General features: G+C 39.7%; 1 protein-coding gene across 4 annotated transcripts in view; it reads left to right on the forward strand.

Moving 5' to 3' along the window:
- Positions 1-8,084, forward strand: part of LOC119579026 (protein mothers against dpp-like) — a gene marked incomplete at its 5' end in the record, with an annotated part of 9,736 nt that extends 1,652 nt beyond the window's left edge. The window contains 6 exon segments of one of the 4 annotated variants that reach the window (XM_037926734.1): positions 1,561-1,815; positions 2,628-2,720; positions 3,319-3,446; positions 3,598-3,796; positions 4,015-4,255; positions 4,837-8,084. In XM_037926734.1, the coding sequence (XP_037782662.1) occupies positions 1,561-1,815; positions 2,628-2,720; positions 3,319-3,446; positions 3,598-3,796; positions 4,015-4,255; positions 4,837-4,996 (1,076 nt within the window). 4 annotated transcript variants of the gene reach the window in all.
- Between the last annotated feature and the right edge of the window lie 4,416 nt (positions 8,085-12,500).

The following is a 12,500-nucleotide window of genomic DNA, read 5'->3' on the forward strand; positions in this document are numbered from 1 at the left end:
GGAGAGTGTGAGAGTGAGTGAGTGTGTTGAGTGAGTGGGTGAGTGTGAGAGTGGGTGAGTGTGAGAGTGGGTGAGTGAGAGAGCGGGTGAGTGAGAGAGCGGGTGAGTGAGAGAGCGGGTGAGTGAGAGAGCGGGTGAGTGAGAGAGCGGGTGAGTGAGAGAGCGGGTGAGTGAGAGAGCGGGTGAGTGAGAGAGCGGGTGAGTGAGAGAGCGGGTGAGAGAGAGAGAGAGAGAGAGAGAGAGAGAGAGAGAGAGAGAGAGAGAGAGAGAGAGAGGGGGGGGGGGGAGTTAGACAGAGTCATTGAGTGAGTGAGTGAGTGAGTGAGTGAGTGAGAGTGAGTGAATGAGAGTGAGTGAATGAGAGTGAGTGAATGAGAGTGAGTGAATGAGAGTGAGTGAATGAGAGTGAGTGAATGAGAGTGAGTGAATGAGAGTGAGTGAATGAGAGTGAGTGAATGAGAGTGAGTGAATGAGAGTGAGTGAATGAGAGTGAGTGAATGAGAGTGAGTGAATGAGAGTGAGAGATGGTGACGGAGAAGATGGTAAGAGGGATGAAGGAGAGAGAAAAAAAGAAAATAGAGAAAAGAACAGGATGTGATCAAAACTTCATGCATTTGTTCCTTGTAAATAGACCTCCAAGCGCAAGAGTTGTGAGGGCCGAGTTGTAGGCCACAGGTCCGCGTGCGTAGCCATCCTTCAGAGTTCTTGTTTTATGTATGATGTGTCAAGTTTATGATTGAAAGAGAGAATGAGATTGCTTTAGCAGAGGAAAGGCTTAAGAGTCCAAGATCAAATGATTCTTAGAAGCTCAAGCTATGCGGATGATGTAGCAAAATGACTTAGGGTTGCGGGATTGAAGATTATGTAAAAGAGAGAGAGAGAGAGAGAGGGAAAAAAAAAAGTGGCCTTTAGAGTGATGATGTTATCAAGGCTTTCAAATGCCAGCTGTTTTTGTGCATGGAGGAGTGTGCACAGACATATGAACTCCCTTGATTTCATCTCCCGGAGGATAGGATTTGAGTGTATTGGAGTGTAAGCGAGGATGGGAGCGAGAAAGGATTGATGAGATTAAGCGAGAAGGTAACGATGAGCAGATTAAATGAGCTCAGTAAATTTATGAATGAACGCTTGAGGAGGTGAACTCTTGCCTTGCACAGTGTCGTGAAGCAAGTCATGGAAATGTCTTTTAGAAAGATTTAATAGTTCATTTAGAGGGTAGCTATATGTTTTCCGTGAGTTTTCCTGTGACATTTTGTTTACTAAGGAAACAACTTTAAAAATCAAATGTACAGTGTAAGGAATTTTGTCCATGTTGTTTCGATAGATTGGTATTTCCTGCAGTAGGTGCTGCAGTACTGTGGGGCAGTACCTAGAGCTGCTGCAAGACTGATATAGAGTCTTGCAAAGAGGAATGTGGAAATGCATTTAGAATGCTTGTGGAACACTTGAATTTTATATTTTTGCCTGTTAGATTAGGGACAAAAACTTTGAAATGATGAATACTATATATATGAAATGAGTGAATTCTTATCTTGTCATATCATTTCTCCTTTATTCCAGTTCTGCCTCCTGTGCTGGTGCCACGCCACTCTGAGTTTGCGCCTGGCCACTCACTCCTGACGTTCCAGCAGCAGCACCCGGAACCCATGCCCAACAATGTTTCGTTCTCACAGAACGGTTTTGTGCATTCCCCCATGGGAGGGGCATCTCACCCCCAGATGGGAAGCCAGACCATCACTGGCGTCAACCAGCCTCCCTCGCCGGTCGTCAGCCCCTCCAGCCAAAGCCCGCTCAGTCCCTACTGCAATTTCCCTGGTAAGTTTTTGAATAGACCTTTGTGTGATCTTCCTCTGCTCTCTTCCTTCTCACCTGTATATCCTTTTTCTGTTTTTTCTGTCTCCCTTTCACAGCTAAATCCTAACAAGCCTTCTGTTCCTGCAGTCACAGCAGCAGAGCTTCTTGTAGATGCCTTGTGCCTTGAAATGTGTACTTGTAGTCTTAATGGTATTATCAGTGAAAGGATTTAGGCAGCTAGTAGGTTCTGTGGTTCCTGTTGCTCTTCCAGCTTGAGTGACTATTGTAACTTTTGTCAAAATCATAGGATTGAGATTTGGTTTGTTGGTGTGTTGTTGTATACACACACTTTTCTTGCAGTTTCTAAATTTGATAGTGTGATAGATATCTGGGGTTCAAGTAACATTACTATTATCTCACTGTCTATTACTGTTCTAATCTTTATTACACTCCATATATTTCCATAACCTTAAGGTATTAACTAACTATTAACTAATGAGACTATTATTTGATTAATGATTCTATTATTTAATTAGTAGTGATAGTCCATCCTACAGGTGGTTGTCGGCAACAGTTATAAATTTTAGTTAGTGGGATACCATCATTATAGACAGCTAGTTGTGTTTGTTTATCTTTTGGAGGGTGATTTAAACTGTATATCTCTATTAACTGGACATGTGGCTGCACTTCAAGCAGAACCATTTTCTATGATTTAGCTGATGTTAAGAGATTGAAAAGTCTTCGTGGAGAAAATCAGAATAAGAAGAATAACAAGAAAGAAATGATCAGGTCCAGAAACTGTTTGCATTGATTCCATGCTTTTCCCCTCACAGGAGGTGGAAATCTTGGTGGCCTGAACCAGCCACCGTCTCCTGTTGTCAGTCCATCCAGTCAGAGTCCTCACAGTCCTTATGCCAGTACCCCGGGTCAGTACAGGAGGTCCTCTGCTCCCCCCCGAATCTATTTCTTTATTTATTTGTTTACTTATTTATATTTTACCTCATGCATCTTTAGAGGACAGTGTTCATGACAATCTGTAGGTTATAATGCATGATTGCAGGTAGGCAAGGAGACAGAATGTGTGGAAGAGTGGAACTATACTTGTGAAAAGTTCTTGGTCTCCCTTAGGACTCTGAACAAACCTTTGATCAGTAAACCAAGATGGACTTCATCCTCTTTAAACATAACAGATCTAGTTTCATGGGCAAATTTTGTGATTTGTTTCCTCTGAAAGCTGACACTTGTCTGTGCTGCTGTTTACTTAAAAAAAAAAAAAAAAAAACTTAAAGGATAGAACATTTTGATACCTTCTTCATCATGTGCAAAGTCCTCTAACCTTTTCATAGTCTTAACTTTTATTTAAGGCCATTACATTACCTCAAATGGTCTCTGATTTGTATATGTTGTTGTGTATGAAATTAAGTTCAGTTTGTAAGATAAAAAAAACACAAAAAATATCAAAATGAGTAAATCGTACAAGTTTGATGCATTCTGTGCGGTAACTAGATATGTTTACCACCAAAGCAGATACACCACCACCTGCATACAGTCCAAGTGAGGATATCAAGCAGACGCAGCAGACGGACACTGCTATGGACATTGTTCCAGTGGGAACAGCGATAAACTCTAATGTCACACCTGTTACATACCAGGTAAGAAAAAATATGGAAAGGCGTGGAAATAGTTTTCTAATATTTATGGAGAACTGAGTTGATGTAATTTTTACTTTGATATCATATCCTTAAAGCCAACATCTTAAGGTGTACACAGATAATATGATACAAAATCTTTTAAATTTTACAGGAGCCAACATACTGGTCAAGTATAGCATATTACGAGTTGAACAACCGTGTAGGAGAGGTCTTTCATGCCCACGGGCACTCGGTCATAGTCGACGGGTTTACAGACCCAAGCAACAACTCAGAGCGCTTCTGCCTAGGCTTGTTGTCCAATGTTAATCGTAATTCTACAATTGAAAACACAAGAAGACACATTGGAAAAGGTAAGTGTGAGGAAGAGGACATAATGTCGAGGTAGTGACTTGTCGTCTGTTGTCTGTTCTAGGGAGGAGGGTGATTTTCTTGCACGCTGCTTTATGATGTGTAGGTCATTGATTACAGCCTTAACAATTTCTTCATAGTTGCCATAAAAAATAGATTGATGGATTAGTACAAAAAAAAACAAACAAACTATTATATACTAACTACTTCATATTTCCAGGAGTCCATCTCTACTACGTGGGAGGGGAAGTGTATGCCGAGTGTCTGTCTGACTCGGCCATCTTTGTGCAGTCGCGCAACTGCAACCACCACCACGGCTTCCACCCCTCCACAGTGTGCAAGATCCCACCAGGCTGTTCCCTCAAGATCTTCAACAATCAGGAGTTTGCTCAGCTCCTCTCGCAGAGTGTCAATCATGGCTACGAGGCTGTCTTTGACCTCACAAAAATGTGCACAATAAGGTGAGCTTGTGTCATGTTGCTTGAGCATGATTAGGATGGTGGTTAGTGCTCCTGTGTGATATCAGAACAGGGAGAAGCTTTCATTTATGCAATTTGTGAAAACTTGAGATCAGTAGCATTATTACGTTTGATGATAAAATAAAATTCTCCTCTCTCTCTCTCTCTCTCTCTCTCTCTCTCTCTCTCTCTCTCTCTCTCTCTCTCTCTCTCTCTCTCTCTCTCTCTCTCTCTTTCTCTTTTTCTTTCTCTTTCTTTCTCCCTTCCTCTCCTTCTCCCTCTCCCTCTCCCCCCCTCCCTCTCTTTCTTTCTTTCTTTCTTTCTTTTTTTTCTCTTTTTCTCTTTCTTTCTTTTCTCTCTCTCTCTCTCTCTCTCTCTCTCTCTCTCTCTCTCTCTCTCTCCTCCTCTCCTCTCTTCTCTCTCTTCTCTCTCTCTCTCTCTCTCTCTCTCTCTCTCTCTCTCTCTCTCTCTCTCTCTCTCTCTCTCTCTCTCTCTCTCTCTCTCTCTCTCTCTCTCTCTCTCTCTCTCTTCCCCCCCCTCCCTTTCTCATACCAAGTTTCTTAATGTGTTCATATTTGCCACAGGATGTCATTTGTGAAGGGTTGGGGTGCCGAGTACCACCGACAGGATGTGACAAGCACCCCCTGCTGGATTGAGATCCACCTGCATGGCCCTTTACAGTGGCTGGACAAGGTGCTCACGCAGATGGGTGCACCCAACGACAGGATTTCCTCTGTTTCCTGAGTCCTCCCTCTTCGGCCATCTCCTCACCTCACCTACGTCGCTTGTAACTCAAATGCTCCTCCTACACAATTTCCCCTCACATGCTACTTGGCAGTTTTTATCTTGTAGACCTTTGTAGCCTGTACTTGTCTTTGGTCTGCCTTAATGTTTTATGATGTGCCATTATTATTGTTTAGTTTTTTTTATCATTATTATAATTATTATTACTATTGTTTCCCCCTTTCCCCCAAGGTTCACGTGCGGTGTGACCTTGCTCTACGTTGCATCACACAGTGTGATACCAGCCTTAAAAGATGGAGACTTTTAAGCCAAAGTCTTTGATATTTTTTTATGTGTTTCTTGTAGTTGAAATACAATAGGCCATGTTGAAAGTGGAAGTTACAAAAAAATAAAATAAAATAAAAAAGTAAAAAAAAAAAAAAAATGTAGTATGAGTCACAGTATAACAGAGCACAAGTGCATGTACCACCCGTTTTTCTGATCTCCAATGATAGGATAATTTTTCTACAAATGTTAAACGGCAATACCCTCTCAGTTCAGCATTGGGGCTATTGAATGAGGCTTTCCTCTTTTTTTTTTCTTTTTTTTTTCGTTTTTCTTTTGTTTTCTTTTTTCTTTTGTTTTTCTTATGAGATTTGAAAAGGTCATCATTGGTACAGCTTTTGGCATAACAGTAAGTTTTACACGTGGAGAGCAAGGGCCACTCGGAGCAGTGCCCAGGTTCTTGTATTTAATTTTTTGCAATAAAATGCTGGTTGAGGGAGCTGTATTGAATCAAAGTGTACTGGCCTGGTTAGTAAGTGAGGTGTTGTGTGACGCAACCTGCAAAAAATTTCCAGTTTACGCACAAGGAACAAGAACTAACGGACAGATCTTGTTTCTCAGGATCAAAAAGAAACAATGATAATTGACTTTTTTTCTTCTTTTTTTTCTTGATATTAAATAGCCATGCTAAAGGTAGTTTCTTTTACAAAATTTAGATGTATGAGTCTGTGGTGGCACACGAAGATTGCAAAAGGATAGAAAAAAGTTATTAGAGAAGTGAAAATTTATTTTGTGGTCAGGATATGCCTTAAGTTTATAAAGTTTATGAAGTCTCTTTTATTATACAATCAGATTGATTTTGCATTGCAGTATGTAACATCAGTTTTTGTATGTTTCTTTTGAATAACACTTTACATGTATTTCAATAGTGATCTGAAAACCAGCAACACCTAGTTAAACCATAGAGTATCCAGAGAAAAAACGAAGTAAAAAAAGAGCAAAATGTATTCACAAGACTAAACATTAGTGCTAACTCAAGTGGTTCCCCTGTCTACAAGTGAGATGTCTTTATCCCTTCTGGTGTGGAGATCTTATTCCAATTAGGGACGATCCTCTGTGCATTCAGCAATGTACCCATTTGGTTTAGATTTGGAGAAGATGAATCGGAGAAAATCAAGGAATTTGTAATTCTCTTCATGAATGGATGCAAATAGATATCCTTCTGTTTTTGACCCATTTTGTGTACGGTTTCCATTGCAGTATTTTTTGACACGTCACATTCCATTAATGTATTTTTTCTCCTCAGAGGAAAGTACTTTTTTTCTTTTTCTTTTTTTTAATCCATGACAAAGTAAGCAATATTGTGATACAAAGAAAATTTTTGTACGTAACTTTGTTTACCCTGTTAGAAATTACTCGGAAAAAAGTGAAATTGTAATGTCCTACAGCTTTTGGGATGTGGCATTTTGTTCTTGTTTTCTTTATTTGGAAAAAAAGGAAGTTTTTCTGATTTTCATCATCTTTGCTGCCTTTGGTCAGGGGATCCAAACAGGGAAAAAGATGCCAGTGATAACTTACTACCTAATTATGGTACCTGGAATATGTGTATGATAGGCAAAGTAAATTTTGTTACTAAGTAAAATGAAATGAAAGATAAAGGTGACAAAAATATTTGTAAATTAGGCTCAGAGGATTTGTATTCCACTCTCTCCACCATCTTCAGTTAAAACTTACACGTGCAGTAGAAGTATATGAAAGCAAAGCAGTTTTAAGTAAAGCTGTCACAGTCTTGTACAAAGGGCGGAAGGAGTTTGGAGCTACTATTAAGAGATTCAACATTTTAGCCTCTCAGACTAGCATACTTTCTGCTTTATACTTTTAACATGCTTGAGTGTAAATATTCATATGTATCGTTGAGGTAAAGGGTGCAAGGGTGATGACATTTGTGATAAGTGTTGCCCAGTGATGAGTACATTGTAGGGAAAAAGATGTGTCTCAGAAGAACATCACACTACCCTTCAAATCAAACTTTCTCACAAAATAAAAGAAAAAAAAATTACTGGCATTGGAGGTGGGTGTATCCCCCCCCCTTCTCACTGCAGTACTACTTTGACCACAAGATGTTAGGTTTCAAGAGATGTAGAACGGGGTCAGTTTTTATATAATTGTATTACCTGTGATGGTGTAAATCCCCTCACAAAATAAGGAGGGGGAGTTCAGTGTCAAGTTTCATTGGTTTGTGGAATCATGTTTTAGAAATGTCAGATTGGAATATGTGTCCATATTTCAAGTAAAAGATTTGTGCGCAGATGGTGTCTTGTGTGTGTCTGATTTTTTTTTTTTTTTACTTTTGGTTCATCATTATCATTTTATTTTTGTTGTAATTTTTTTTTTCTTTTTTTCCCAAGGGATATGTGTTTGCTTTGAGGCAGCCATCTGTTTCATGCATTCATGTTTTTTTTTGTTTTTTGTTTTTTCAATCACATAAGTAAAAGTTTCTTATTAAAATGTTTGTAATAGTTAAAAGTGCACCAAGTAGCACAATTTAGAACTGCCTGGAAGGTATGATGAAATTGATCAATAAAATTATTTGTTACACACTTGGTTTTGCTTGAAATTATTGATAACCGTAAGACATCAAAAATATTCCTGTCCCTTTCCTTTTCAAATCTGACAGAAATGTGGTTTTACGTGCAATTTATTTCTCAAAATTTATTGTTTGTGTCCTTGTTTTAGCCGAGTAGGATTGGCATTATTCTGCCGCTGCAAATTTGAATGGTGTCCGAGATGTCAGTTTTTGAATAAAAGTGCAAAGAATTTTTCACAAACACTTTTTTTGTCAAATGATAATCCGAAGAAGAAGAGAAGAGAGGATGAGAAAAATAACTGATGCGTGAAGGATGGAAAGGAATTGGAGAGTCATTAAAAAGTTGGAGAAAGAAAGAAAATACTGGTAAAAATACAGGTAAAAGATGATGGTTCATTGAGAGAATGAGAAACAGGAGATACTGAAAGAGAAATTGAAGGAAAGAAGAAAGGAGAGATGAAGAAGATAACAAATGAAAAGATGCTCAAGAGGGAGGATTTGAAGACACAAAAAGAAAATGCAAGAAAAATAGTGTAAGATAAGAGAGAAGCTAAAGAAATATAAAAAATGAGATTTAACAAATGAAAATCTAAGGATACAATTAAACAGAGAAAAATATGAAAACCTTATAAAAAGAAAAAAAAAATGCAAGAAATATAAATTATTATGAAAGGTGAAGATAAGCAAAGGTAAGCAGGAATATGATTACAATGAGATATTAATTTATTCTCTCTCTCTCTTTCTCTCTCTCTCTCTTTCTCTCTCTCTCTCTCTCTCTCTCTCTCTCTCTCTCTCTCTCTCTCTCTCTCTCTCTCTCTCTCTCTCTCTCTCCTCCCTCCTCCTCTCTCTCCTCCTCTCTCCCCATCCTCCTCCTCTCTCTCCTCCCTCCTCCTCTCTCTCCTCCCTCTCTCCTCTCTCCCTCCTCCCTCCTCCTCTCTCCCTCCTCCTCCCTCCTCCCTCTCTCCTTCACACACACACACACACACACACACACACACACACACACACACACACACACACACACACACACACACACACACACACACACACACACACACACACACACACACACACACACGCACACACACACACACTCTCTCCTCTCTCTCTCTCTCTCTCTCTCTCTCTCTCTCTCTCTCTCTCTCTCTCTCTCTCTCTCTCTCTCTCTCTCTCTCTCTTTCTTCCTTTTCGCACAGCACAAATCATCCATGCGATTAACGTTATTGCCTATCGATTAACTACAGTGATTTTGTCCACTGGATAATTAATTCGTCAGTTATTTCACAAACTGGGAAACCCAATGGTGTATAACTAGAGAATGTTCATGAATTATTACGCTGTGATGATACAAAGCCTATTATTTTCTTAATATACTGCCTTCCCTCACGATAGATATCTGTAATATCATCTCTATCTCTATCTTTCTATCCCTATTGCTTGAGTGCATTACTATCTCTAAAATAAATCTTGATATATGCAATTGAAAGGCATGACTGGGCTAAGACTCTCAACGCCCCTGTTCCGAGTGCATAAAGGCAACTTTTAACATAAAATTAGTGGAATCATGTTGACAACTGCTTCCCTTATAAAAATAACTGCCCCCCACCAGCAGGATGAGCCATGAGTCACCAACAGGCTCGTGGGCTTTAATCTAGCAAGACAATAAGGTCACGTAACGAAAAAGTATTTTATCACAAAAAAGCAAGAGAAGTAATATAATCGGCTAAGCATAATCATTTACAAAATGATTAGTAAAATTTGTGAAGCCAACATCAAATCATGGTATAATTACATTAGAAAACTGAATGAAGTGACAAGAAACGTGGTTGTTACTTTTCTCTGATCAACGAAATTGCCCAGACAGCTGCTAAACGAGGCGGTCACACGAGCGTTTTTTTCAACGGGCATGAGTTTGTTGTCTGTTCAGAAAATAATACTCAATGACACCAGTGATAATAATCATATATATTTCAATTAATTTGGGTTTTGAATAATTATTGCATTTCATATCCTTATATTTTTCATTCTATATCCCTATATTTTTCATTAACAACCATTTTACTAACACCTACAGGTTACTTCCACCACTACAAAAAAACTGCACTACCAGTACCCTTACCCTCCCGCCCCCTCCAAGCAAAGGTACATCAACTTTAAAAAATAAATATCCTACCCTGACGACATCCTGCTAAAAGATATTGCAACAGTTTTCCTCCCGAGCTCGCCACCCGTCTTTGTAAAACTTTCAACAGCTTTATTTTTGAGGGTGTTATTCCTGCCCTGTGGAAGCGAGCCATCACCGTTTCTATCCCCAAAATAAAGCCTCTGTTTTCTCCTGACGACCTTGGACCCGTCGCCCTACCCTTGTTAAGTGCAGGATCATCGAGAGAATAATTGGGGAAAGGTATTGCAGAAGGGATTCACCCACAAATGAGATCAAAACCAGTTCGGAAACACCAAAGGAAGCTCCACCGTCCACTACCCTGGTTGACCTTATCAAATACATTACCTCAAATGCAGACAGAAGGATTTAGGTGACCTCCGTGTCCATCAGATGTCACTCTACCTCGTCGACCACACCGACTTAATAAAGTGATTTCCTTAGGATTTCACGAGGTCAGAGTGAAATGGATCTCCTCCGTCGACCTCCGCACCCAAGGGACTCGAGTAAGTAGCCAAATGATATATGAAATCGAATTTCATTGCGGCGTCCCACAAGGAATTGTCCTTGGCTCATCATTATTCATATGGTTAATGAGGGTAATATGCAACACACACACACACACACACACACACACACACACACACACACACACACACACACACACACACACACACACACACACACACACACACACACACACACAACAAAAACAAACACACTCATGTATACACACAGTAGTGCAGTAGTGAAAGTAACGCCATTACTAGTTACTTGTAACTAGTAACGATGCCGACAATGCCGCTGAATTATTATGAGGAACCGATTTGGTAACGACATTATTTTTTTCCAACTCTCGGTCATTACTCGTCACTCAATACTTTATGAAGTGGTCAGATAGATTGATAAATAGACAGATCGAGACAGAGACAGACAGACAGAATTGATTGATTTGATGAAAAAATATTTACAGAACAATGTACGTCCCCTGCAAAAAGTCAGAGTAAGACGCTGTAGCATCTATGCAAACGGGCTATGCTTCAATTTTTGTAGAGGGCTGTCAATCAAACATATTTTATACATGCCTGAGAGGCTGTGCCATTGTGCTAATATTATTCACATATCTAGTTGGTAAAAAAAAAAAAAACTTTTATATCATCAATCATATTAAAGACAAGACCAGTGTCTATAATAGAATTGATGTAATCAATAAGTGCTGGTTTCTGGACAGTGCTATGTGATCGATAGGATGCAGTTTTCGAGGAACAACGAAAGTGATGTGTAAGCTTATGCAACTTGGGCGCCTTGCACATTTTGCAGTGATGATATGAGATTGGCATCCTGCATCCTGTACATAATGTATAGTGTACTTGTATCCTATGTGTAGCCTGGTTAGTGTAACCTGCTCTCTGCGAGACAGTCATTTATAGAATTCATATGGTTTGTCTATATCAGATGTTGCTGCAATACTTTCATAATGCCAGATAGTACCATGTCCATTTTCTTCACTTTTTCGGTGGTCTATACCTGGCCCGCATAATCTTGAAGACAGCAGCTGATTTTTTTTTTTTTTTTTTTTTTTTTTTTTTTTTTGAGAGAGAGAGAGAGAGAGAGAGAGAGAGTTTTGCTAACTGATCCACCTGTCACAGGTTGATATTCCTATATGAGAGGGTATCCAGTATAGTGACACTTGTATACCCTGCTCTGATAGGCGTGAAATTTGGTGTAGGATATTCCTAGTTACCTTGTTTCCTGGACTAAATGCAGTAATTCAGTAGAGTGCATCTTGCTGTCAGAGAAGACAGCTAGGTGTCGCTGCTGTTCACCTTTTTTGATGGCATGGCATGTGGCCACTGACTCGGCATCAGCTGTGCTTGCCCAGTTGGAAATTCATACACTTTCTTTAAGAGAAATGTCAGGAATGAATACTCCAACCTACTGCTCCGTGAGGATCAGAAGAGGAACCACAGTAAATCGCAGGAATCACAGTAAATTTTTATGTGTCAGTTTTTGCTGAACCTCTGAAAAACATATTCCCCCTATCAAAGACCTGAATGAGAATGTCATCAGCATAGGATGTGATGCTGCATAGGTCTCCTAACTCACTGTTGAGCTTGCAAAGAGAGTGCATAAGTATGTTAAATAATGAAGGGGACAAAACTCCACCTTGTGGAGTGCCTAACTCTAGTTCACCATAAGCACTGTAGGTACCTGGGTACCATACCTTTGCTCTTCTCAAAGATAGATAATCCTTTATCCATCGCAGAAGCTTGCCTTTAACTCCTAAAAGAGTTAATTCATGGAGGATTGCTGTAGGGTGACTCTGTTGAATGCTCCTTTGAAATCTGTGAGGCTCTTAGTTAGTGGGCTAAACACATTTATGTTCCTTTCCCTTTTTGGAAACCAAAGGCTGATGGGTGAATTTGATCTTTGATCTGGTGGAGCAGACGAGTGAGAATTCTTTCACAGGTCTTAGAGAGGCAGGATTTCGG

The sequence above is a fragment of the Penaeus monodon genome, chromosome 11 (genome assembly GCF_015228065.2).
Source record: "Penaeus monodon isolate SGIC_2016 chromosome 11, NSTDA_Pmon_1, whole genome shotgun sequence".
Classification (NCBI taxonomy): domain Eukaryota; kingdom Metazoa; phylum Arthropoda; class Malacostraca; order Decapoda; family Penaeidae; genus Penaeus; species Penaeus monodon.